Below are 27,825 nucleotides of genomic sequence, written 5' to 3' on the forward strand. Positions count from 1 at the left end.
ATACGATAAAGTACGAAAACATCCCACTATGTACGATAATTTGAGCCCTTAGACATACGGATATTAGCAAACAAGATACGCTAACTATCTTCGAGCAGTGCTCATTGTATGCTACTCTCGAGGTACGTTGCAGGAACACGCCAGGCCGCGCGGGGCGGTGTTCTGTTTTTCAAACAGCTCAGGGTCACGAACAAGAAGTTCACCGTCGGACCTCATCCTTAGTGTGTTAGCCAGCTAGCTGATTCCGTGAAGGTCGTGAGTTCAACTTGTGAGTAAACTTGTCATTTAGACACTTTAAAGTCATTCGTCGAGGTGTTCTGGTAATTACGGTACCAGTTATCTTCTTAATTGTGTCTACTAGCTCTGAATCATTTGGTGAATTGCTGTGGTGTTAACGTTTCAAGCTCTGAAGCGGTTAGCTTAGCGAGTCGCGCCACAGCTAGCTTATTTTTGCTGTCATGTAGTCTGTTCGCAAACGCAAAACTAAATGTGCGAACGCTACAAATGCTTGTCGATAATGTGTGTGTGTGTGTGTGGGGGGGGGGGGGTTGATATTAGTGTCAAAGAGCACAAAGTCAACACTTGAAGACAAGGTAGTCTTTAATGTCGTTGCTTGAAATTAGGCTGAACATTGTCCTGTTTGTGGCTATTTATCATGCGGTCATTGCCCTCACATTGCAAATAATTAGACGTTGCTATTTATTACTTTGTTTTGGTGCTAACCTGACATGGGGACCCCATTTTAAACACCAAAGGTCACCATGTGAATAAACGTTGCTTCATCTCGTAGCCAAGCTATGTTATCCTACATGCTTTAGCACTAAATGTGCCACTGAGTACAACTCCATAGCATTTTAAAAAGAAGCTGACATTTTTTGTTGTTTCAATGCTATATTACCCGACATAAGACTTGAATGGTTCTGCCTTTACAAATTATTGTGACACCCATCTCTTGCATTCATGTGTCCCTTATGAGCTGTCCCTTTTCTTTTCAGGTGATCGAATATGTCTCTGCAGAAGCCGATGATGAGGGGTCTGCTGGCAAAGCGCCTGAGATTTCATCTCCCCATTGCCTTTGGTCTGTCCTTCCTGTTTGCGGCAGCCTTCAAGGTGATCCACACATTATTCAAAAGCAACTTCAGTCATCTTTACTGGCCCATGTTCATCCGTTGGATGGTTATCACTCTGATCATATTTACAAGTGTGATGATGCTGTATCATCATGTGCGCAAATTGAAGACTTCTGTCAGTACACTTCAATAAGTATACTGTGTGCACTTAGTACTTACTTCCTGGTTTTTGGAAAATAGTGGGGCCCGTCTCTGGAGTGGGGCATTGACAGTGTTCTGTTTGCCCGCTAACGTTTGGCTTCTAATTTAGCAAACAGGTTCTCAAAAAATGAGCCATTACTTTGAAGCACTATAAAATTGAAGCATGTCAGTCATGACTTGCTTCAAGTTCACCTAAGTGCTAGCTCGATGCTAATTTAGATTGGAAATCCCATACAGGCGCTTGCGATTGCCATGGTGATTTCCAACACCTCCGAATATAACAATGTTGATTGTTAAGACATTGTAATGTTCCTGCCACTTAAACTGATGATGCATAATAAGCAAAACGTGCTTTCAGATAAACATTTTGTACGTCTCATCAGGAGACAGGACTGAGGCATTGCACGTGCCAATGACAGTAGCTGCTTCCTAACTCAAAAATCTCTATCCCCCTGGAGGAGGATTGAGAGAAAATAATTGCAAATCACTGCATGATGAGAAGCGGCATAAAAACGGATGAGTGGGTAGCGTACCTTGTTCTTCACTACTTTCAACCACTATGAGTTGCTCCTCGACTGCCATTATGTCAAGGTTGTTCCTCCACTTTCGCTACATAGCCAAGATGGCGACTATTGGACTGGCAAGTTAGCTTCGTGAGCCAGCATACGCTAACTCAAAAGCGAATGCCAGTGTGGGAATATTTCCGTTTTGATCAGAATGACCAAGGTGAGCGCATCAACACCGACACATACTGATTTCTCAACTTGGACAAAAAAAACTACAGATGGAGGTGTGTTTGGTTGGTATGTAAATATAAATAACATGTGCAAATGTGCACATGCACAGACAGAAAATTCTAATATACATATTTTATATCACAATTATTGACTAGCAAAATTGTTAAAGTAAATGTGCAGGAATTGAGACAGAGCAAAGTAGTTTTAAGTGACCCATAAACATTAATTCATTTTCATGCAAAATAAACTGTGTTTTAATGCTGCTCAGTACACGGTGGCAGAACCCAGGAAGCAAGCATATGCCGACTTCTACAAGCAGTACGACTCCGTGAAGGAGTTCAACGCCATGAGGGAAGCGGGAATCTTTGAGAGCGTGCGTCCTTCTGGCGAGTAAAGCTGGTGCGTCTTTTCTTGATCTATTTGTCATGTGACTATTACCATTACTTTTTCTGCTTGGAAATGTCAGCAAATACTGACAGTGATTTATGGATGCAGTCAATGTTATTTCAATTCTTCTATAAAATAGTTGTTCATTTTAGAATGAATGCTTCCTTACATTTCTCTTTTTTTTCCTTCTAGATGTTTCCTGCCATTCATTCCCGCTGTGAAGTTGTTTCTCCCCTTTGGATGTCATTTACTGCTCTAAAATAAATGTACCTATTAAACCTGTTGTTGACTTACAATATGTGAGTGGAATTTACCAAACATGAGCTACCTCATGAATATTTGATGGGTCTGTTTGAGGGAGGGGTTACTAAATGTCTTTCAGTGTCAGATATTACATATACTTACGGTGGCCTCCTTACAGTGGATAAACTGTTCAGTTTGCTTGTGTTTTAACATGTATTTGGTCATCATAATGATGTATTATTACATTATAGGTACTATGATTGACTGGCAACCAGTCCAGCGTGTACCCTGCCTCTCACACAAAGTCAGCTGGGATGGGCTCCAGCATACCCCCGCGACCCCAGTGAGGCTAAGCCGAATATAAGATTGGATAGGAGATACACGTACTGTACTGAAATATATCATATGCTAGCCTGGTTTCTGGCGCCCTCTGTCGTTCACATGCGACTCTACAGGCTTTGTTTGGCCCTCCTTCCTGCATCGGTCTCTTCCTGGTTCCTCCGAAGTGTCTCAGCGCTGTTCAACAAGTCCGAGGTTGTCCCCACACTGGAGGAGCATGGACACGCTGAGGGGAGGACCGTGTCCGAGACGGACGTGCACCCTTGGAGCACCTCGTCTTAAGATATGAGGAGCACACTGGAGCCTTTTCACGACGAGCGGGCGACGCTGATGTATAACTAGCTGCTAGCCCCGTAGCACGCTAACAGCTAGCTTCCCAGCGGGTTAGCTGCTAGACCCCGAACTGACCAGCTGTTAGCCACTTTGCAGGAGGCTGCCTCGCGGTTGGCATCGGGACGAACGCGTCGAGTTTGTCTGGAGACTGAGCTGACTACGAGCATGGAAAACAACGACAAAGTGCAGATGCGGAACCATCCTCGCAGGTAACACCGTCTCCATGCCGTCATGTTCCGCCTCTGTCTTTCTTTGGGAAGAAGTTAGCAGGTAGTAATGGACATTCGATATACCCCTGTCAGAGTTTGGAATTGACCGTCTCTCAATTGAGTTTGACGGAAATTAGAATTAAATCTTAAATCATTTTCTATTACATTTACCAGCATTTATTTGGCTTTGTCGAGAATTTTTCATTAACAGGTTCATGTCGTTTGTTACTCTAAAAAAATGTCACTTGCAGACGCCCCAAAATTTTGAAAAAAAATAAATACAAGTATCACTCAATAAAACGTTATTGTCATAATACTGCTGTCATCCGCCGTGTAATTATTCAAGTATAATACGAATGGAATGAAGTTGTGATTTTCAAACGCCCCCTCCACCGAGATTTTGAACCGCTGCCATCTTGGCTGTGACGTCACGGCAACACAATTCAAACTGCAAAGCCAAAGCACGTGCCATTTTCACAATAATAATACAATACAGAGGTGCCTTGGTTAACGTCATTAATCCGTTCCAGAAAATCAGACCAAAAATAAAAGGCCAATTTGGCCATAGAAAATAATATAAATCCAACAAATCAGTTAAAAAATGTTATTTTCATGACAATAATTATAGTTTTACATGCAGAAAATGGTGCAAAAATAATGACAATAAAATGGCCAGCAAAGCATTTTTTTTACCTAAATTTGTTGGGGAAAAAACACAAAATAAACACATTATTAACATTATAACATTGTAGAATATGTACCTTGTCGTTTAATATAGATTGTTCACTAGGTGTCAATAATGTTACACTGATGAAGAGTCCGACGTGACATAATTGGGGAAAAAAAGCTCTCCTCTAAGGCTATTCCATGTGGAAGTGGTACTTTTTGGGCTTCTTACTTTGTTCTTTGACTTTTCTTCTTCCTTTGTTGATGTGTTGGCTTTGAAGCGGGTATTCTGTTCAGAGTGGTTTTCAATACAGATTGCAGTTTAAGAGACCAGCACGATGTTTTACTGTTCTATTTGGGATCTCGCACACACAAACACACAAAAACTGTGACGAGCAGTGGTTGTCACAAATTTCATGTGGGATATTTTTAGCTTTTTCTTCTTTATAAAGCATCTATTTTTGTCTCCTGACAAAATCCTTATGACAGTTTGAGGTCAGAATGCAGTCTGCACTGATATTTCCTGAACCATCCATCATGCGTTTTCTATAAAACCGGTCACCAGGGGTAAGCTGGAGCCTATTCCAGCTGGGTTTTGGTGAGAGGTTTGGTACACCAGGACTGTTGCCAGCCAATTGCAGGGCATATACTGTACAGTCGTTCCTCGTTTATCGTGATTAGTTGTTTCCAGACTCGACCGCTGTATATTGGATATTAACTCATTCTATTAACTAATTAATTCTATCAAGACACACAGAATGACTGTATAAACATGGAACCTACCAAAAGAGAGATTAAACTCAAAATCAGCAGTAGAATATAGACAAGTTTTAGGAAAATATCAGTTTCCGACTAAAAAAAGGAGAAAAACATTTCAACCATAACTTTCACTTTGACACAATTTTTTTTTGCTTTTGTGACAGCGGAAATATCTAAACAACTATACCAACATAAACACAAAAATAAGTTGCTTACATCAAAATAAGAATTGATTTACAAATAACACCAATACATTTTTTTTACAGTTTTCCCATTTGGAACTGAAGTATGTTTGTGCAGGTGTTAAAATATTAAATTAAAAAACTGAATATTTTTGTTAGGGCATTGGAAACCTGTTTCAATACAGACAGCTGTCACAAACTAGCGAGCCAACTAGTTAGACTCTTCAGTTTACTTATTCTAAACTTCAGAAAGTTTTTCAAACTGAGTGGGGAGAAGGACAAAGAAGCCAAAACTTACCACTTCCATACTGAATGAGAGGAGAACCTTTTTTTCCACTCGGCCCTACTACCTCAGCAGCTTGTTTCCATGCAGTGTGAAAGCTACGTAATCTAACGTCATGTCTCACAACATTGCTGATGCCTCGTGACTAGAATACTACATATAACTTGTATAGCGGGGGACGACTGTACAATCATGGAAAAAATGATTAGACCACCGTTTCTTCAGTTTATTGATACATTTGAATGCCTGGTACAACTAAAGGTACATTTGTTTGGACAAACATAATGACAACAAAAATACCCCATAAGAGTTAATTGAAGAGCTGATACAGTGCATCCGGAATGTTACGGCCTCATTCAAAACTGTATTAAATTAATCTCTTACCTCAAAATTCTACACAAAATACTCCATTATGACAATGTGAAAAAAGTTTTTTTTGACATGTTTTGAATTAAAAATAGAAAACAAAAAAATCACATTTACATAAGTATTCACAGCCTTTGCTTAATACTTTGTTGATCCACCTTTGGCAGCAATTACAGCCTCAAGTCTTTTTGAATATGATCCCACAAGTTTAGCACACCTATCTTTAGGCAGTTTTGCCCATTCTTCTTTGCAATAAGTTTCAAGCTCCGTCAGGTTGGATGGGAGACGTCTGTGCACAGCCATTTTCAGATCTCTCCAGAGATGTTGGATCGGATTCAAGTCTGGACTCTGGCTGGGCCACTCCAGGACATTCACGGAGTGGTTCTGAAGCCAATCTTTTGAGATCTTGGCTGTGTGCTTCGGGTCGTTGTCCTGCTGAAAAATGAACCTTCGCCCCAGCCTGAGGTCAAGAGCGCTCTGGAGCAGGATATCCAGGATCCAGGATATCTCTATATATTGCTGCATTCATTTTTCCTTCTATCCTGACTAGTCTGCCAGTTCCTGCTGCTGAAAAACATCCCCACAGCATGATGCTGCCACCACCATGCTTCACTGTAGGGATGGTATTGGCCTGGTGATGAGCAGTGCCTGGTTTCCTCCAAACATGGCGCCTGGCATTCACACCAAAGAGTTCAATCTTTGTCTCATCAGACCAGAGAATTTTGTTTCTCATGGTCTGAGAGTCATTCAGGTGCTTTTTGGCAAATTCCAGACGGGCTGCCATGTTCCTTTTACTAAGGAGTGGCTTTCGTCTGGCCACTCTACCATACAGGCCTGATTGGTGGATTGCTGCAGAGATGGTTGTCCTTCTGGAAGGCTCTCCTCTCTCCACAGAGGAACGCTGGAGCTCTGACAGAGTGACCATCGGGGCCTTGGTCACCTCCCTGACTAAGGCCCTTCTTCCCCGATTGCTCAGTTTAGAAGGCCGGCCAGCTCTAGGAAGAGTCCTGGTGGTTCCAAACGTCTTCCATTTACGAATAATGGAGGCCACTGTGCTCATTGGGACCTTCAAAGCAGCAGAAATGTTTCTGTATCCTTCCCCAGATTTGTGCCTCAAGACAATCCTGTCTCGCAGGTCTACAGACAGTTCTTTTGACTTCATGCTTGGTGTTTGTGCTCTGACATGCACAGTCAACTGTGGGACCTTATATAGACAGTTATTATATTTCCAAATCATGTCCAATCAACTGAATTTACTGCAGATGGACTCCAATTAAGCTGTAGAAAGATCTCAAGGATGATCAGTGGAAAAAAGATGCACCTGAGCTCAATTTTGAGCTTCATGGCAAAGGCTGTGAATACTTATGTAAATGTGATTTCTTAGTTTTCTATTTTTAATAAATTCAAAAAAAGTCAAAAAAAAACTTTTTCACATTGTCATAATGGAGTATTTTGTGTAGAATTTTGAGGTAAGAGATTAAATTAATACAATATGGAATGAGGCTGTAACATGACAAAATGTGGAAAAAGTGAAGCGCTGTGAATACTTTCCGGATGCACTGTATCTAGCAACTTCAAGTATGAACAAGTTTGTACATGAACAACTATAGCATTGTACTGCCAAAATATTTTACTCTTGTAAGAGATTTTTGTTGTCACTGTTACATTTGGTAATGGTAATGGTTTTATTTCATTTGAACATGCATCAGATTACAATTGAGTGCATCCCATAATCAGTTCACAGTACCACATGTCCAAAAGGAGTAGGAAGAAGCAAAGCTTATTAAATCCTACCCCTCAATCTGGTACTTTTACAATCAGTAACTGTTACATTTATTCACTTCCTGTTTTCATAATACAGTTTAAGGTCTTTTTTTTTTTAATAATGCACCTCATACCGAAGTACGACTGAAGCATTTGTCCAAACAAAGGTACCTTTTAGTTGTACCAGGCATTAAACTGTAGAAACAATGGCGGTCTAATCATTTTTTTTCGTGACTGGATATGAAACAACAATACTCACATTCACGCCTATGGACAATTAACACAACATGCAAACTCTACACAGAGATACTCTCTAACCCTCCATCCCTGCCAACATGCTAACCACGAGTCCACCATGCAGCCATCATAATGATGCTAATCATAATGCTAAACCGTCAAAAGAACTTTGTTTTAAGTAACGTGAAATATTGCACAACATCATCAAACATGAAATATTGCACAACATCATCAAACGAGACGTACTATTCCAGAAAATCCCTCTCAAATCTGTAACTTGTACGATCATAAGATTTGTTTAAGCATTATTACTATTGTTGTCTGTGGCATATTCTTATGTGTGTGTGTCTGTGTGTGTGTTGCAGACAGCTGAAGAAACTGAGTGAGGACAGCCTCACCAAGCAGCCGGAGGAAGTGTTTGACATCCTGGAGAAGCTGGGCGAAGGGTGAGTCAGCCATGTTTCTCTCTTTTCGCTGCCTCTCTCTGTTTTCTCTCTGTCAATCCACTTCACTTCCTTTTTTCTCAACTTCCTGTTTGCTGCGCCCTGCAGGTCATACGGCTGTGTGTTCAAGGCACATTACAAGCAGACAGGCGAGATTGTGGCCATCAAACAAGTCCCTGTGGAGTCTGACCTGCAGGAGATCATCAAGGAGATCTCCATCATGCAGCAGTGCAACAGGTGGATGACATTTGCAAGTAGTGATTGTAGCTAGCAGTTAATAGTTAGTAATCACGCAGCAGCAGTTTGGGGAAAATTACAGTCAAACCTTAATTTCTGTATGGTTTGGTTTTTGAGCACATAAATAGTAAATAACAATAGGCTGTGTGTGTATGAGTTTATATTATGTCTTATTGATTTCTCATATGGCTTATTGTTTATGTCTACTGTCATTTGGTAACTGAAGTGAAAGGGTGACTATAAGGGCCTTATTTTATGTTTATATTTTATATTTATGTATATTTATGTATATTTATTTGTATTTATATTTATTTATATTTATTTATATTTATTTATATTTATTTATATTTATTTATTTATATTTATTTATATTTTAATGATGTTAAAGACCCTATTTAGTAGGCTGTAAACAGCTTTTCTGTGGTCTTACTAAGAAAATATTCAAATTGTAAAGAAAGCATCCTACTTTGCAGAACCAATGAACCTTGATAAGTGAGGTATTACGCCTGCACAGCGGGCGAGTGTTTAGCACGCAGACCTCACAGCTAGGAGACCAGGGTTCAATTCCACCCTCGGCCTCCCACATTCTAAAAACATGCTAGATTAATTGGCAACTCCAAATTGTCCATAGGTATGAATGTGAGTGTGAATGGTTGTTTGTCTATATGTGCCCTGTGATTGGCTGGCGACCAGTCCAGGGTGTAGCCCGCCTCTCGCCCGAAGACAGCTGGGATAGTCTCCAGGACCCCCCCTGGACCCTTGTGAGGATAAGCAATAGAAAATGAATGAATGAATGAGTTCTGCGCCTATTTTGTGTGGAAGTGGTAACTTTTTGGCTTCTTATTTTGTCTTTCCCTACCCTTGGCCATTTCTGTGTGGAGTTTGTATGTTCTCCGCGTGCATGTTTGGGTTTTCTCCGGGTACTCCGGTTTCCTCCCACATTCCAAAAACATGCTAGGTTAATTGGCGACTCCAAATTGTCCATAGGTATGAATGTGAGTGTGAATGGTTGTTTGTCTATATGTGCCCTGTGATTGGCTGGCGACCAGTCCAGGGTGTACCCCGCCTCTTTTTTTTAGTGATATAAGACAACAACTGGATGTTCTTCATCTGTTTGTGTGTGCAGCCCACATGTGGTGCGCTACTATGGCAGTTACTTCAAAAACAGCGACCTGTGGATCGTCATGGAATACTGCGGGGCCGGATCCGTGTCCGATATCATCCGAATACGCAGCAAGCCGGTAATCCTCGCCAACACTCAATGACTCCTTAGATTGCATCGCGGAGGAAGCACTTTGAAGTAGTTAAAACTTGCACAACACGGACCTAAAAGAATTGTGAAATGTTCCTTCTTATCATTTCTTCTTCTTTACACGTGTGCAGCTCACAGAGGAGGAGATCGCCACCATCCTGCAGTCGACTCTGAAAGGTCTGGAATACCTTCACTTCATGAGAAAAATCCACAGAGATATAAAGGCGGGAAACATCCTGCTCAACACGGAGGGTCAGGCCAAGCTGGCCGACTTTGGCGTCGCCGGTCAGCTGACAGTGAGTCCGCATCCGCCACGGCGTGTCCATCAGCATGAGCATCACTCACTCTTCTTTTCAGGACACCATGGCCAAGAGAAACACTGTGATCGGCACGCCTTTCTGGATGGCTCCGGAGGTTATCCAGGAGATCGGCTACAATTGCGTGGCGGACATCTGGTCTCTGGGAATAACAGCCATCGAGATGGCTGAGGGGAAGCCGCCGTACGCCGATATCCACCCCATGAGGGTGAGGCCATGCCCCCTGCCACCATGTGAATAATGTCTTTATGCATCACCACATATCATAACAATACCCAGCACCACATAACAGCATTGATTGAGACAACATCACGGAATCACAGTACTCACACCATGGAATATCCTCTTCCAGGCTATCTTCATGATCCCGACAAACCCTCCCCCAACATTCCGGAACCATGATCTGTGGTCACCGCAATTCCAGGATTTTGTTACTCAGTGTTTGGTGAAGAACCCGGAGAGCAGGGCCACCGCCACCCAGCTGCTGCAGGTAGCCGCACGCTAACTACACAGAATTTGATGCCCAAATGTCGTCATAGTGGAATAAAGGTGTTTTTGTTGTCACACTCACATTCATACCTATGAACAATTTGGAGTTGCTAATTAACCTAGCATGTTTTAGGAGTGTGGGAGAAAACCGGAGTACCCGGAGAAAACCCACACATGCACGGGGAGAACATGCAAACTCCACACAGAGATGGCCGAGGGTGGGGAAAGACAAAATAAGAAGCCAAAAAGTTACCACTTCCACACAAAATAGGAGAACTCATTCATTCATTCATTCATTCATTTTCTATTGCTTATCCTCACAAGGGTCATGGGGGGTCCTGGAGCCTATCCCAGCTGTCTTCGGGCGAGAGGCGGGTGCACCCTGCCTATGCCCATACCTATGGACAATTTGGAGTCGCCAATTAACCTAGCATGTTTTTTTTTTAAATGTGGGAGGAAACCGGAGTACCCGGAGAAAACCCACGCATGCACGGGGAGAACATGCAAACTCCACACAGAGATGGCCAAGGGTGGAATTGTTCGGTTGTGTTTTAAGTCATTAAAATACGGGAATATAAAGTCAAAATCAAGCTAAAATCAGTATGCGGATCAAAAGATCAGGAAAAAGCCGAAACAAAGAAATGGCAAGATACTGCAACTACGACATATTATCATCAGTGTACTCGTTAATGCATGATCACAGCATGGATATGAAACCATTCAACATTGTAAGAGGTTTTTTTAGAGGGCTTCATAGACAAAGTAGGTGTGTCCCAATGATGTGCATTGTTAGCTAGCTCATCAACTCGTTTTCTTGTGTTGCAATATAATGTTTTTTTTTTTGTTGAGAAAGAGTCGATAAGAAAGAAACCGTTAACTTTACTGGACTTCAAATTATGGAAATGACAGAATTATTTTGTTTTCCGTGCTCTCAGCATCGCTTTATCAAGTCGGCCAAGCCCAGCACCATCCTCAGACCACTCATCGCCGATGCCATGGAGATTAAACTGAAGCGACAGGAGGAGGCCGAGCACAGAGAACAGGATGCCGACGATGACGACAATTCGGTAATGTCCTTACTATACGGCACACACACAATGTAGTTGTTGATATGGCAGGATGACAATAAGAACTCTGTGTTTCAGGAAGAGGATGAAGTCGACCAGGGGACCATGGTGAGGGCGGGGTCGGGCAACTCGGGAACCATCCGCGCGGCCGGCTCGCTGACGTGTTCGCCTGGCGGGACATCGGGCACCATGATCGAACACGACGACTCTGGAACCATGCAGTCACAGCTCGGCACCATGGTCATCAACTCCGATGACGAGGAGGAAGAAGAGGACGGCACCATGAAAAGTAAGAATGGTTTACATGGGAGAATTGTTTGGAAATCTGGATCAGACTTAGTTTGACTTTACACACCGATTTTTGGAGGACAGATTGCGAAATGTACTGTAAAAATGACTATGGCAGGGTTTTCCAAAGTGCGGCCAGGGGCCCATTTCCGGCACGTGGCTGTTTCATTTTAATTAGCCCATCATATTTTAAAATACAATTTAACCAGAAAACAACAACAAAACTGAAAAATTTGCTGTAATTTTACCAAAATACAGTCAAAATAATAAATGAAAAAAGTACATCGGAACATCAGAAATAAAACATTTTAATATTATGAGGAATAGTAGAAAAAGAGACATTTAAAGACAATTTTAAATCACAATATTATGAAAATAAAACTGAGAATGAAGTTGACTTCGAGCGAGAGGCGGGGTACACCCTGGACTGGTGGCCAGCCAATCACAGGGCACAAAAAGACAAACCACCATTCACATTCATACCTATGGACAATTTGGAGTCGCTAATTAACCTAGCATGTTTTTGGAATGTGGGAGGAAACCGGAGTACCCGGAGAAAACCCACGCATGCACGGGGAGAACATGCAAACTCCACACAGAGATGGCTGAGTGTGGAATCGAACTCGGGTCTCCTAGCTGTGTGGCCTACCTGCTAACCACTAAATTGTAAAAATTGTAATTTATGTAAAGTTTGGTTGGGAAAACAGCTATATTATCAGAAAGTTTACAAATGTGGAAAACAAAAATATCAGCAGCAAAAATTGAAAAAAATAGCAGTAATCTAACGATAATAATCAAGTGAAAAAAATCTGTAATTTTACTTGTGTATACACTATATACTACTATACATACTACAGTGCATCCGGAAAGTATTCACAGCGCTTCACTTTTCCCACATTTTGTCATGTTACAGCCTCATTCCAAATTGTATTAATTTAATTTCTTACCTCAAAATTCTACACAAAATACTCCATTATGACAATGTGAAAAAGTTTTTTTTTTACTTTTTTCGAATTTATTAAAAATAGAAAACTAAGAAATCACATTTACATAAGTATTCACAGCCTTTGCCATGAAGCTCAAAATTGAGCTCAGGTGCATCTTTTTTCCACTGATCATCCTTGAGATCTTTCTACAGGTTAATTGGAGTCCATCTGCAGTAAATTCAGTTGATTGGACATGATTTGGAAATATAATAACTGTCTATATAAGGTCCCACAGTTGACTGTGCATGTCAGAGCACAAACACCAAGCATGAAGTCAAAAGAACTGTCTGTAGACCTGCGAGACAGGATTGTCTTGAGGCACAAATCTGGGGAAGGATACAGAAACATTTCTGCTGCTTTGAAGGTCCCAATGAGCACAGTGGCCTCCATTATTCAGAAATGCAAGACGTTTGGAACCACCAGGACTCTTCCTAGAGCTGGCCGGCCTTCTAAACTGAGCGATCGGGGAAGAAGGGCCTTAGTCAGGGAGGTGACCAAGGCCCCGATGGTCACTCTGTCAGAGCTCCAGCGTTCCTCTGTGGAGAGAGGAGAGCCTTCCAGAAGGACAACCATCTCTGCAGCAATCCACCAATCAGGCCTGTATGGTAGAGTGGCCAGACGAAAGCCACTCCTTAGTAAAAGGAACATGGCAGCCCATCTGGAATTTGCCAAAAAGCACCTGAATGACTCTCAGACCATGAGAAACAAAATTCTCTGGTCTGATGAGACAAAGATTGAACTCTTTGGTGTGAATGCCAGGCGCCATGTTTGGAGGAAACCAGGCACTGCTCATCACCAGGCCAATACCATCCCTACAGTGAAGCATGGTGGTGGCAGCATCATGCTGTGGGGATGTTTTTCAGCAACAGGAACTGGCAGACTAGTCAGGATAGAAGGAAAAATGAATGCAGCAATATATAGAGATATCCTGGATGAAAACCTGCTCCAGAGCGCTCTTGACCTCAGTAGACTGGTCATGTACCTTGACCATATAGACAGTAGACATTAGCACACAGCCAAGAGCTCAAAAGATTGGCTTCAGAACCACTCTGTGAATGTCCTGGAGTGGCCTAGCCAGAGTCCAGACTTGAATCCGATCGAACATCTCTGGAGAGATCTGAAAATGGCTGTGCACAGACGTCTCCCATCCAGCCTGATGGAGCTTGAGACTTATTGCAAAGAAGAATGGGCAAAACTGCCTGAAGATAGGTGTGCTAAACTTGTGGGATCATATTCAAAAAGACTTGAGGCTGTAATTGCTGCCAAAGGTGGATCAACAAAGTATTAAGCAAAGGCTGTGAATACTTATGTAAATGTGATTTTTTTTGTTTTCTATTTTTAATCAATTCAAAACATGTAAAAAAAAACTTTTTTCACATTGTCATAATGGAGTATTTTGTGTAGAATTTTGAGGTAAGAGATTAATTTAATACAGTTTGGAATGAGGCTGTAGCATGACAAGATGTAGAAAAAGTGAAGCGCTGTGAATACTTTCCGGATGCACTGTATATACTGTTTGATGATTATGGCATACAGTACCCATAGGGGGTACGTGAATAAAAATGAAAAACAGATAGCGCCCAATTCTCAAAATTACAAAATGCGCCTGAACGCCTTACAGTGCTACAGGAAGGCAGCGGAGCCGTCCATTCAAATTAAATGGATTGAAAGGGAAGAATGCCAACATCAGGGTGGAATAAAAAATATGTAGGATGATAATTGATCTATTTATTAGCGCTCATGTCAAACTTTATACAAATGTCACCATGCAAAATACACATTTTTCACGCAGAATTACTATAAAATAAATGAACCCATGTATTATCTCCAATATTTCAAGTTAATTCAGTTAATAAGGTTTATCATTTTTAAGTGAGCAGGAGTAGGGGGTACCTAGCTTCCTAGCTGTAGGTTCCTAGCTGTAGATCCAGTTAGCTTTCTAACCACAAGAGGGCGCAGTAAGCTCTTTAATGCTTGGACAGTACCCCGTTTTATTGGGAAGATACATTGTCTTTTTAAAAATTGTAAAGAAACGACTCAAATAACTTGTTAATGTCACTAAAAAATGAGAAAGGTTAAATTTTCACGATGTGTGAAAGACACAAACTCACTATTGAAGGGGTTTGGACGGATTTGATGCAACATTAAACGTAAAAAAAAAAAACAGCGTTTGATAGCCTAATTTGCATACAATGCAATTAGTGTTCAGATCTCCCTCAATTTGTTACATTTTGAAACCTGATTCTGATATTATTTACGTTGGCCTCAGCAGTGGGCTGTACTCCGTGATGACAAAGCAAAAAGGAAGGAAAAAATAAAGACAAGAGTTATCCGATAGACAGCACCACGCAAAATGCTGCGACATAACAAATGTAAAAATACATTAGAGACACTCAGAGTCTGACGTCAGACTATTCGGTTAGTATCGAACTCAAGCACATTTTGTCGTTAAAATTACATTACTACTCTTTCCCCTACTCTGTGTGTGTGTGTGTGTGTGTGTGTGTGTGTGTGTGTGTGTGTGTGTGTGTGTGTGTGTGTGTGTGTGTGTGTGTGTGTGTGTGTGTGTGAGTGAGTGAGCTAATGACAACAGTGGTCCCCGGGATCCAAATGAGCTACTAGATCAGATATCGATCATCCCTAATGCTTGTGAATAATGAAGAGGCTTTTTATTTCCAAATGATTCTCCCACAAATGTAATGCTACACATTCCATCGGGCGCATCTGCATGTTGGAAAGCAAAGCGTTTGCCCACGGATTCTACTTTGTCCACCATGTGGTCACTTTTGTCACGAAGTAGACGTACTTTAAACACACACACACTCATCATAACAGCAACTCCATTCTTGGTCTGCTTCTTAACAGACCTCATTTGCACATGCTCAGCCAGAGAATACTTTGTAGTTACATCTAGTGAGTACAGTCGTCCTTGTTTATAGTGGTTCATTGGTTCTGCAACTGCCATTAAATGAATTTCCACAATATAGGACTCAATGTTAATAAATTTAATATATTTGTAGTTTTTTTTGTAGACATGAAATAACACCCTCGGCCATCTGTGTGGAGTTTGCATGTTCTCCCCATGCATACGTGGGTTTTCTCCGGGTACTCCAGTTTCATCCCACATTCCAAAAACATGCTAGGTTAATTGGCAAATTGAGAAAACGAAGGAGGAATCATTGAGGACAAACTGACTCCATGTCTGCTTTTTGTCTGTCAAACGTACTTTTATCGCTCGCATTTTTACTGAAAGCAACGCCGACTCCTTCGCTTTCCACCTGTTCTAGCTCCGCCTTTCTTTATTTCACATCCAAGCCAAGTATGACACGCTGGAAGATGAACATGCTGATAGATAACATGAACAGGTGGTCGGAATTATGCCTTATTCATTCATTTCCTATGCAGCTTAGTCCTATTTGGGTCACGGGAGAATGCTGGAGCCTATCCCAGCTGACTGGCACACCCCGAACTGGTCGCATATGCCTTAAGTTAACACCTAAAATAGAGTACTAAAACATTAAATACAATAATTAAATAGAAATGGTAATACGGTGAAAGCTTGGTTAGCATCATGAAGCCATTCCAGAAGGTCTCACTCTAACCAAAATGTACTCTAACCAAGGGGTTCTCAAATGGTCTCAACTTGGGAACACATTTTCCAATGTTTGTTATTTATTGAAATCATTTTCTTTTTATTGTTTACACACTAGGCAGCACGGCAGAGTGGTTAGCGTGCAGACCTCACAGCTATGAGACCAGGGTTCAATTCCACCCTCGGCCATCTCTGTGTGGAGTTTGCATGTTCTCCCCGTGCATGCGTGGGTTTTCTCCGGGTACTCCGGTTTCCTCCCACATTCCAAAAACATGCTAGGTTAATTGGCGACTCCAAATTGTATGAATGTGAGTGTGAATGGTTGTTTGTCTATATGTGCCCTGTGAATGGCTGGCGACCAGTCCAGCGTGTACCCCGCCTCTCGCCCAAAGACAGCTGGGATAGGCTCGAGCACCCCCCGCGACCCTCGTGAGGAAAAAGCGATAGAAAATGAATGAATGAATGCATAAAATAACACCCCTCTATCTTTATACTCCTATTATTACTGCACTGCATGAACTTGAGACGGATAATGGGTAGCGAGTTAGCGAGCTAACCAGTTAGCCTCAAATTTATTAATTCTAAACTTAAATGGGAACTGCACTTTTTTGCCCATCATTCACAATCCTTATTTGAAACATGGAACACATATTTATTTCCGTTTTTTGTGCATTCTAGTGTGAGAAAACGAGTTAATATGAGCTAGCTAACAACAGGTGTCATGGGAAATACCTATTTTGCAGTCAGAAAAAACTCAAAAGAACGCCAACAGTGTTTCCTTTACATAACTGACTTATACGTTAAGCAAGCTACAGCGATATTATTGTAGCATCCAACATGAAAACTATTTTTACCTGGCGCTGCACACCTCGCTAACCGCTAGTCTCAGCGTCATTCACAGACGGAAGAGTGGATGCCTAGCTCTCTATTTTGCTACAAAGATACAACAAGATGCTCATTTGCGGTCCCCATTTTTTACCTGAGGACTGGAGCACACGTCTTGTGCTGGAAGACACAGCCATCCCAAGGAGAGCGGACATCATGTGTTGTCGCTGTGTCTATGTTGCTGTTGCTGACAAAACTAGCATAAATATGTGTATGTGGTTGGAAAAGTTTCAGAAATGTTTTCATTCATTCATTCATTTTCTACCGCTTATCCTCGCGGGGGTGCTGGAGCCTATCCCAGCTGTCTTCGGGCGAGAGGCGGGGTACACCCTGGACTGGTGGCCAGCCAATCACAGGGCACATAGTATAGACAAACAACCATTCACACTCACATTCATACCTATGGACAATTTGGAGTCGCTAATTAACCTAGCATGTTTTTGGAATGTGGGAGGAAAACCCAAGTACCCGGAGAAAACCCACACGTGCACGGTGACCACTTCCACACAAAATAGGAGGAGAACTCATTCATTCATTCATTTTCTGTTGCTTATCCTCACGAGGGTTGCGGGCATGCTGGAGCCTATCCCAGCTGTCTTCGGGCGAGAGACAGGGTACACCCTGGACTGGTGGCCAGCCAATCACAGGGCATATATACACAAACAACCATTCACACTCACATTCATACCTATGGACAATTTGGAGTCGCTAATTAACCTAGCATGTTTTTGGAATGTGGGAGGAAACCGGAGTACCCGGAGAAAACCTGTGCATGCGGGGGTTTTCCAGGAGAACATGCAAACTCCACACAAAGATGGCCGAGGGTGGAATTGAACCCTGGTCTCCTAGCTGTGAGGTCTGCGTGCTAACCACTCGACCGACGTGCCGCCTAATGTTTGATATATTTGCCCAAATAAATTTTTTTTTTTTAAAAAGAAGCCAAAAACTTACCACTTCCACATGGAATGGAAGGAGAATTTTTTCCCCCTCTATCATGTCGAACCTGCCATGCCTGATTTCATTGCTTCATTCAGTTTTAAGGTAATGTAGTGTAAGGTAAGGTAATGTCTCAATGTTTTGGGACATGTCAGATTTAATCAGATTTATCGTAAGCCTTAATGTAAATATATAAGTAAGTAGAACACGTCGTACTTATAGCAGCCACAGCGTTTGACACAAACATTTATGCTTTGCAGGAAGGGGTGAGAGCATGCAGCCCACCAAGCCGTCCTTCTTGGAATACTTTGAGCAGAAGGAGAAGGAGGCTCACAGTCAGAATGGAGAAGGAAGAGGAGGAGATCACCCTGCAGACTACCGCAAAATGCCCACTGAAGGAGATCTGGAAGTGGTGAGTTGAACGTTGAAAGCTGCTTTCTTTCCCAGAGACCTTTCAATCAGGACCATGAGTTGCTGCTGCCATTAAATATTTAAAATGTAACCTTTTCAACATCTAAGGTGGTTCCTCCTGGCAGGACACCACTGCTGGAGAGTCTGGTCCCGCTCTCTGTCAAAGCCTCAACATGTCAGCCGACAGCAACTAGCGAGCTTTACCTCGAAACCACATATATCATCTTTTTTTCTTCTTTCTTTGATCTGAACTATAACTTACTTTACTTGTATGCACACCATTTAATCTAGCTTGTTGGGTGGTCTCACACAGTTTTCCAACCAATCCAAGTCCAAACCTTTTCCAGCGAGGGCTTCATAGTGAAAAATGAAAGGATGGAAGGGCCACTTGGATGTTTTGTATTAATAAAAGGTGCATCTTAGCTTATGTTATAGCTTATATTATAACTATAATAATTCATTAATTTTCTACCGCTTATCCTCATGAGGGTTGCGGGGGTGCTGGAGCCTATCCCAGCTGTCTTCGGGCGAGAGGCGGGGTACACCCTGGAGTGGTCGCCAGCCAATCACAGGGCACAAAAGGACAAACAACCATTCACACTCACATTCATACCTATGGACAATTTGGAGTCGCCAATTAACCTAGCATGTTTTTGGAATGTGGGAGGAAACCGGAGTACCCGGAGAAAACCCACACATGCACGCGGAGAACATACAAACTCCACACAGAAATGGCCGAGGGTAGGGAAAGACAAAATAAGAAGCCAAAAAGTTACCACTTCCACACAAAATAGGAGGAGAACTCATTCATTCATTCATTTTCTATTGCTTATCCTCACGAGGGTCCGGGGGGGTCCTGGAGACTATCCCAGCTGTCTTCGGGCGAGAGGCGGGGTACACCCTGGACTGGTGGCCAGCCAATCACAGAGCACATATAGACAAACAACCATTCACACTCACATTAATACCTATGGACAATTTGGAGTCGCCAATTAACCTAGCATGTTTTTGGAATGTGGGAGGAAACCGGAGTACCCGGAGAAAACCCACGCATGCACAGGGAGAACATGCAAACTCCACACAGAGATGGCCGAGGGTGGAATTGAACTCAGGTCTCCTAGCTGTGAGGCATGTGCGCTAACCACTGTAGACCCCAGGCTGCACTTTGGACACCTGCTTCTGCTTATAAACTGTTCATAGATAAATATTAATACTTTATTTGAAGTAAATAAATAATCAAATTCAGACCAATTACAAATTTGGATAATTTCTCAATGCACACCTGATGACTGTCAGGTCATACTAATGTGCCGCAGCACCAACGGGTGGGAATCGTGGATGGAACAGATGGTCTCAGATGAGTGTAGGAGTCTCATGGACAGTTTACAATTAAATTCAAAACATGAGTAGATAAAAGGAAGACATTTGTGATGTCATGCGTCAGTCAAATACGCCTAGCTTCTCTACGTACCTCCCGGCCTGGGCTCTTGGGCGCCTCCGTGACAACACGCTGGAGGAAGAACTAAGCTACATTATTGATGAGCAGCAGATGTGGAACATCCAAAGCTTCCGTCTATTTCGGCTGCATCATTTGTGCGAGGCACCCAACTGTGACCGTTTGAGCGCGTGCATACTAGTTGCGATGATGATGACTGTAAACAAACACACAACCTAATGGAAGGGTGCACAAACCTTTTACAGTGTGCCAAAGAACAAGCAAGTTCTAAAATGGCTTGCATCATTCTTAATGATGACTGCTTCTTATCTTGTTAAATGGATGCCTCTCAGTACAAAAAACAGCAACATTTATTATCTTCATTCAGGAAAGATTTCCTTCCATTCACTCACTTATTCTCATCACGATGATGATGATGGTGTGTGTGTGTGTACATTTGAGGAGAGCACTGAAGCGCGGCCATGCTAAATGTTTCATCTTTTTATTTACGTGTGAGTGCTGCTGCAGACTTTGTTTACTTTCCTACGGCCAACCAAACTGCATGGACAAAAGGTATTGGGGCAGCTACAGGAAGCGTAAGGTGAAGAAAATGCTGTCGAGAACAGCTTTTGTTCTTCTGGGAAGACTATCAACAAAGGTCAAAAGTCACTGATTTCCCGCAACAAACTCCTCCAAGCATGTCTTTATGCATGTTGCTCTGTGCGCTGGGGAAAGAAAAGAGTGTTCCCATAAAGTTGGAAGCACCCAATTGTCTAAAAAGCGTGAAGAATGAAGATTCAGGGGCATTTAAAGACTCAAGTCCAACCTCTCATCCTTGTTGCATGCCTTAACACGCCATCCACTATAGAACAAGGATGTCCAAATTACAGTCAGGGGGCCATTTCCAACCGGCAGAAATTGGAAATTGCATTAATTTCACAACATGAAAGTCAAAATATTACAAGAAAAAAGTTGTAATACAAAATAATAATAATAATGACAAAAAAATTTCACTAGCACAACATCATATTTTGAGGAAAAATAATGTCATTGTAGGATTTTTTAATTTTTTTTAAAAAAGCTCCAATATGAGAAAATAACATTGGGGCAAAGTTATATGAGAATAAGGTCAACATTTGATTGGAATAAAGTCATCAATATTATCAGAACTAAACTGACGAGAAGAAAGTTAAAATACAGTGGTTGGAAAATTTGAAAAAAACTGCAGAAATAGATTTTTTTATATATAAATATATATTACGAAAAGGTCTACATTTTACACAAAAGTAAAGTACTATTAGTAATAGTAGTATTAGTAATAGCTGCTAATTATGAGTAGTACATAATTTGAAATTATGAGAAACAAAACACTTGCATAAAGTCAAACTATTATGGCAATAAATTATTATTATTATTATTATTATTATTACAAGAAGAAATTTACCAAGATTATTAAAGAAGGAAGTTGAAGGGGGTGCTGCCAGCCAATCACAGGGCACATACAGACAACCATTCACACTCATGTGGGAGAAAACCGGAGTACCCGGAGAAAACCCACGCATGCACGGGGAGAACATGCAAACTCCACACAGAGATGGCCGAGGGTGGGGAAAGACAAAATAAGAAGCCAAAAAGTTACCACTTCCACACAAATTAGGAGGAGAACTCATTCATTCATTTTCTACCGCTTTTCCTCACAAGGGTCGCGGGGGGTGCTGGAGTCTATCCCAGCTGTCTACGGGTGAGAGGCGGGGTACACCCTCGACTGGACCAATCACAGGGCACATATAGACAAACAACCATTCACACTCACATTCATACCTATGGACAATTTGGAGTCGCTAATTAACCTAGCATGTTTTTGGAATGTGGGAGGAAACCCAGAGAAAACCCTGAACATGCAAACATGCACACCGAGGGTGGAATCGAACCCTGGTCCTCCTAGCTGTGAGGTCTGCGCGCTAACCACTTTACCGCCTTGCCGCCGAAGTTGATACAAATACAGATAAATAACTTTTGTATCCTTCCCCTAAACCATGATGTTGAACAATCTTTGCTCTCAGGTCATTTGGCAGTTGTTTTGAGGCTTTTATTTAATAATTAGTGTCAAAGGTATTCAAATCAATAAAACAAGGGTGCCCAAATTTAGGCATCTGCCTACTTTAGTTCGTATAATGAATGCGCACTTTTTGTAAATGCTGTAAAATTGACAATAAGCGTTACTTCTCTTTTCTTCAATTGTTTACTTTGGACAACACGACTTATGGTTATGTCATATAGTCATTCAACAAGCCATCATAATGTATAACACATGTTATGGTATTTAACAGGGATTTGAAATACATACACATCATAAGCATACATACAATCATATGACAAATGTTGGGCCAATAGGATCAGTCGAATTGGACCGAACAATAGCCATCACAGGAAGTACGCAGTCCAGGAAAAAAAAAGACAAGAACCTGCTATAATGCGAGTTTGTTTTCTTTTTTCATATATAATGTGCCTTATTTTGTCTGATTATATCTCGTATATTGTGTAATAGGAGCGGTGAGGTGACTATAGGGGTGTTATTTCATGTCTCCATAGCTCTAATAATGTTAAAAAAAACATATTAATAAATCGTAAACAGGTTTTCTATGCCATAAATACAAAACTATTCCATTTATTAATATTAAATTTTTTGCAAAGGACAGGGATGACTGTTTTTTTTTCTTCAAATATATAACTTCAAATATCAAAGTGCATCTTTTCATTTTTGACGATGGAAAAAGTTTGGACACCCCTGCACTAGAAGAAGTGTCAAATCAAATCACCAAGTCTCGGCTGCACGAGTGCGGTGTTACTTTATCCGGATTGATTGTGGCTCATAAATAGCTGCAGACAGAGTGCGTGCTGGGAAAAAGGGTCAGGGGGAGGGGGGGGTGGTGTTCCTCTGGGACACGCTGAAGGCATCGTCTCACTACAAGTAAAAAGATGAAACCTCCGCAAGCGTATTTTTAGCTAAAGTGTCCCGTTACACCCACAGCGCACCTCGCTCGGAAAGAATGGGAATGGAAATCAAGGTGTCCGATACGCTAACATAGTCATCAGCACGGTGGTGACGTGGTTTGCCATGTATGGGGTTGGACCTCTATGTGTGGAACTTGCATGTGCTCTTGTGTGGGTTCCAGTCCAAAAACACTCAATTGTCCGGTGACAACTCACCCATCACCTTGAACATGAAAATGGATGGATCAGTGTGTCTCTGGATAGAATGGATAGTTGGGACACTATAGACCAGGGGTCTCAAACTCAATTTACCTGGGGGCCACTGGAGCTCGGGTCTGGGTGAGACTGGGCTGCATCAGGTTTTCAAAAAAAAAAAACAACACATTTATTAAAAACAGAAAAATGAATAAACTTTGCTTTACAAGAAAAGCTCTGATAAAACATTCCACTGTTCTCAAATATCTTATTTTTTATTTTTCTACACAAAATAAGATGAAAAATGAATAAACAAATCAAGAATAAAGAAAATCAATCAATCAGTAATAAATAAATATAATAATAATAATAACCACATATAGTTGGTGGGTAGACAAATTATTTTTTTCAGATTAAAATGAACAAAGCATTATTAGAGCCCTGTAGACATGACAAAACACGACTATAGTCATTTATACTCTTTTTATTTACAACATATTGCGCAACTGCAGGGTCTTGAGACACATGCTAACTCGCAAACTAGAGAGCTAGCAACCTAAACGGTAGCCTTCAAGTTATTTCCTTTAAACTTAAATAGCCAAAAACTTACCACTTCCACACGGATAGGGAGGATAACTATTAACAGTTATTTAACCTTTAACATGAACATTAATCAAACGTAATAATTTTTTCTGGGTACATGATACCATACAGCATCCATATCAAACTTGCGCGGGCCGCACTAACATTAAACTTTCATATCAAGGCAGGGGCCTCAAACTAGTGTCCTGCGGGCCACATTTGGCCCGTGGGCCGCGTGTTTGAGACCCCTGCCATAGACAGATTCTGATCAGCGAGTCATTACATTATATTTAGTGTGTATATGACACAGAACCATAAACAACTTTATCTTTCTCCGTTCTTCGTTCTTTCAAGCACTGGGTCGTGCACGGATGACGCATTCAAAGACATTGCGTGTTTGTGGGTGCTCAAGAAAAATCCAGGTTCCATTGTATCTGCTTGTCGTTTCCACCGGGAGGGGCCACGGTTGACTTCAAGCTGTCTGTCGTGTGTCACCACCGTAGGTCAGCTCGTGGTCGGTGGAGGAGCTCCGTCAGCGCCTGGCTTCATTGGACCCGCAGATGGAGCAAGAGATCGAGGAGATCCACCAGCGGTACCAAGCCAAGAGGAAACCCATCCTGGACGCCATCGAGGCCAAGAAGAGGCGGCAGCAGAACTTCTGAGAGGCGTCGTCGTCATCTGTCTGGACGGGTGAAGACTTCTGAACTTGTCAGTGCGACCCGGGACACGGAACGGGATCACGGTACGTAGGCGCCGCCATGTTGTCCCCCACTCCCCCTCACCTCATGCACCAGAATGTAGCACCAGCTGTTCTTACTCATAGTTTTGATGACGACCACCATCTTGTGTGAGCTTTCCTCAAAGCTTTGGACCATCAGGTGGTCATTCCTCAGGGCATATGTGTATATTAGTTATAAGTTATGAAATGTGCAGCATGTTGGCATACTACTGCTTTCACACAACAGATAACCTGTAACTTAATAAGAGGATAAAGTCTTATAAAAGGGAAATAAAACGGATCACTTGAAAGCATCATCACTTTCATAAGTACACTGTACTTAGTTCCTGTGTTTGCCAGCGTAGCGCCGTCCCAAAAACATTCATGTCCTTGCATATTTCCCTTCAATTATACAATCACGAAAAATTAATTTTTGACTTCTTCTGGCTTGCGTGTTCCCCCAAACCCCCCCTCAAATGAAGCGGCCATTATGCTTTGTGGCCATTATGCCTACCCTCTCCGTAGGCTACGTAGCCAAGATGGCTACTATTGATGATGCCAAGTGTCCTTCACTGCACCCTCACCATTTTGAGTCTCGTGTGGACACTTACTAAAGCAGTGATTTTCAACCACTGTGCCGCGGCACACTAGTGTACCTTGAGAAACCGTCAGGTGTGCCGTGAGGAATTATCCAATATCACTTTTTATAGTTAACATTTATTAATCATCATTTGCAAATATTATGTCAATAGCCATTATATCAATAGTATACATGGACCCAAATATTCCAATTGCATTTGGTTTATTTGCTCAAACGGAAAGAATTGAACAGGGATGGAATATTCCTTTAACCAATCCGATTGAGGTATCTTGTACCCGCTCAAACGGAAAGTTGTCAGGGTGCGTTCTTCTTCGTGGTGTTTTTCTTCTTCTGTTGTTTATTGGCGGTTGGCAAGCAGCTTTCGTATGCATTACCGCCATCTGTGGAACAGAATCTAAACCCTTCTATACTTTATTCACAAGTGCAGTTTCATTAAAAAAGAAAATATATATCTATATAAAACATGTCCTGAGTTTAATTATAAAATATTAGCAAGATTGAATTTGATCTTTTCCTGTTTAAATTTATCCCGGGTGCGTTCTTTCAGCGCATGCTCAGATATGACATAACACGCAGATCCAGACGTTCTTCACTTTTAAAAATGGAGGCCAGCAATCGGCACTGGACTAAGCAAAGTTTGTTTTTGATTCAAACTAAATTTCAAGACTGGACAGACGAAAAACTGGTAATACGGAGTTATTCCAACAAGTGAAAGAAAAACTTGGGGAAGCCGGTATCACGTGATGTTGATGTTTACGTTTTACTGGGCATGCCCTATTGACTATTCTGGTTGATTTTCACGGCACATGTAGACAAGAGATTGGAGTGTCTGTGGTGTAAAGACTGGCAGAGCAATGTAATATTGGTCCGTGTGGCAACACCTACCTTGTTCCTCCCATAGACTTATTGATGCACGTGTGAGGTCGTGGTGACATTTTTGGTTAGTGGTGTGCCACAAGATTTTTCCAATGTAAAAAACGTGCCGTGGCTCAAAAAGGTTGAAAAACACTGTACTAAAGAGCCGCCATTTTGAATAATGGCATTCTTGCTAAGTCCACAATGACGGTAAACTGTCAAAAAATGTGCACACTCAGGAACTAAGTACACACTGTACGCTGTATACTTATCGAAGTGTACAGATGGAAGGATTGCATTTGAGACGCTGTCAAGTCAGAAACACTGGATTAACATGAGCGCCACAAATATGGACGCCACCGTGCACAAGCAATATGGCAACCTTGTGTTTGGAACTGGTAAACGTGAGCAAGGCGCGTTCTTGTCCGCCATTTTGACTGCTTTGATGCGACAAAGGGAAGTCCTTTCGAAAACTTGTGCTTTGCTGAGTTTGGTTGAAATGTTGCTGCCTTAAAACTGCTGCTGATGTTTGATGTCTTTTATTTGTGGAAAGAATAAACACAAATCTTGTTATTTTTATGCTTCTTCTTCGGTCGTTGTCACGCTGAGGTCTCATCAAATTAGCGTCTCGTCACAGCTGACGTGACTCTGCCTCCACGTAGCTGTAGTTGATCACACCACCGCCGTCGTCCTCGTATTGTACGTCAACATCATCCGACTCCGCCCCTTCCTGGCCCTCTTCGTCCCCGCAGCTAGGTGTCTTCCTGCGGCGGTGGCTGCTGTTGCCGTTGCGTACAGAAGCTTCCAGCGCCTTCTGGCGCCGATAGAAGTGTGAGAACTTGTTGAAGATGATAGTGATGGGCAGCGCCACGACCAGGGTGCCGCCCAGAATGCAGCCGCTGGCTGCCAGCTTGCCCGGCACCGTCACGGGCACCACGTCCCCGTAGCCCACCGTGGTCATGGTCACCGTCCCCCACCACCAGCATGCCGGGATGGTGTCCAGGCCCACGTCCTGCACAGGGACACTCGCACGTCAACATGCAAACAGAGACGAGACAGCAGATGAGTGTGAAAGTAATCATGACACAAGGATACTTGACCTCCTCGTACTCGGCGGTGTAGGCCATTCCGGAAAAGACGGACACTCCCACGGCGAGATAGAGCAGCAGAATGCCCACCTCACGGTAACTGTGCTGCAAGATGGAGGACAGCTCGCCATGTGAAAAAAGGTAATGGTTTTATTTCATTTGAACATGCATCAGATTACAATTGAGTGCATCCCATAATCAGTTCACAGTTCCACATGTCCAAAAGGAGTAGGAAGAAGCAAAGCTTATTAAATCCTACCCCTCCATCTGGGACTTTTACAATCAGTAACTGTTACATTTGTTCACTTCCTGCTTTCCATAATACAGTTTAAGTTTTTTTTTTTTTTTTAAATTTTATGTTTTAATAATGTACCTCGTACCGAAGTACAAGGTGATATGAGCATCCAATGACATAATGGGTACCATAGTAAGTGTCAATATAGTGATATATATATAGCACATCATGACTGGTTCAAGACTCTTCATGAATTATCCTTACTGACCTTTTTTGCAGTACATTTAGCGAGTGAAGATTGCTTTTATAGTTATTAGCCCATATTTCCACACAATAAGTAAGATATGGTAGAACCAGAGAGCAATAAAGAGTGTGGAGTGATTTCTGATTGAGAACTAATTTTGCTTTGTTCAATACTGAAATATTTCTGGCCACCTTATGTT

General features: G+C 42.0%; 2 protein-coding genes across 2 annotated transcripts; both read left to right on the top strand.

Moving 5' to 3' along the window:
* Positions 1–112: 112 nt before the first annotated feature.
* Positions 113–2,678, top strand: cox6c (cytochrome c oxidase subunit 6C). The gene is made up of 4 exons (XM_058054405.2): positions 113–268; positions 996–1,110; positions 2,277–2,407; positions 2,588–2,678. The coding sequence occupies exons 2-3, from the start codon at positions 1,006–1,008 to the stop codon at positions 2,400–2,402; spliced, it is 231 nt and encodes a 76-aa protein (XP_057910388.1). The 5' UTR covers positions 113–268; positions 996–1,005; the 3' UTR covers positions 2,403–2,407; positions 2,588–2,678.
* A 431-nt stretch (positions 2,679–3,109) lies between these two features.
* On the top strand, positions 3,110–26,642 carry LOC131105892 (serine/threonine-protein kinase 4-like). Its single transcript, XM_058054380.2, has 11 exons — positions 3,110–3,519; positions 8,142–8,222; positions 8,328–8,456; positions 9,583–9,697; positions 9,840–10,004; positions 10,066–10,233; positions 10,378–10,515; positions 11,450–11,581; positions 11,660–11,870; positions 18,529–18,680; positions 24,389–26,642. Exons 1-11 carry the CDS (start codon positions 3,476–3,478, stop codon positions 24,545–24,547), a joined length of 1,494 nt encoding a protein of 497 aa, XP_057910363.2. The 5' UTR covers positions 3,110–3,475; the 3' UTR covers positions 24,548–26,642.
* The last annotated feature ends 1,183 nt before the right edge of the window (positions 26,643–27,825 follow it).

The sequence above is a fragment of the Doryrhamphus excisus genome, linkage group LG18 (assembly GCF_037039965.1).
Source record: "Doryrhamphus excisus strain RoL-2023G ecotype Guam linkage group LG18, RoL_Dexc_Guam_v1.1, whole genome shotgun sequence".
In the NCBI taxonomy this organism is placed as follows: domain Eukaryota; kingdom Metazoa; phylum Chordata; class Actinopteri; order Syngnathiformes; family Syngnathidae; genus Doryrhamphus; species Doryrhamphus excisus.

What these genes read in the sequence shown, in the direction of transcription:
- cox6c (XM_058054405.2), top strand. Translation starts at nt 1,006, where the DNA reads ATGTCTCTGCAGAAGCCGATGATGAGGGGTCTGCTGGCAAAGCGCCTG. An exon ending in TGTTTGCGGCAGCCTTCAAG is followed by an intron (nt 1,111 to 2,276) that starts GTGATCCACACA and finishes AATGCTGCTCAG; the next exon opens with TACACGGTGGCAGAACCCAG.
- LOC131105892 (XM_058054380.2), top strand. Translation starts at nt 3,476, where the DNA reads ATGGAAAACAACGACAAAGTGCAGATGCGGAACCATCCTCGCAG. An exon ending in ATGCGGAACCATCCTCGCAG is followed by an intron (nt 3,520 to 8,141) that starts GTAACACCGTCT and finishes TGTGTGTTGCAG; the next exon opens with ACAGCTGAAGAAACTGAGTG. An exon ending in CCGATATCCACCCCATGAGG is followed by an intron (nt 10,234 to 10,377) that starts GTGAGGCCATGC and finishes ATCCTCTTCCAG; the next exon opens with GCTATCTTCATGATCCCGAC.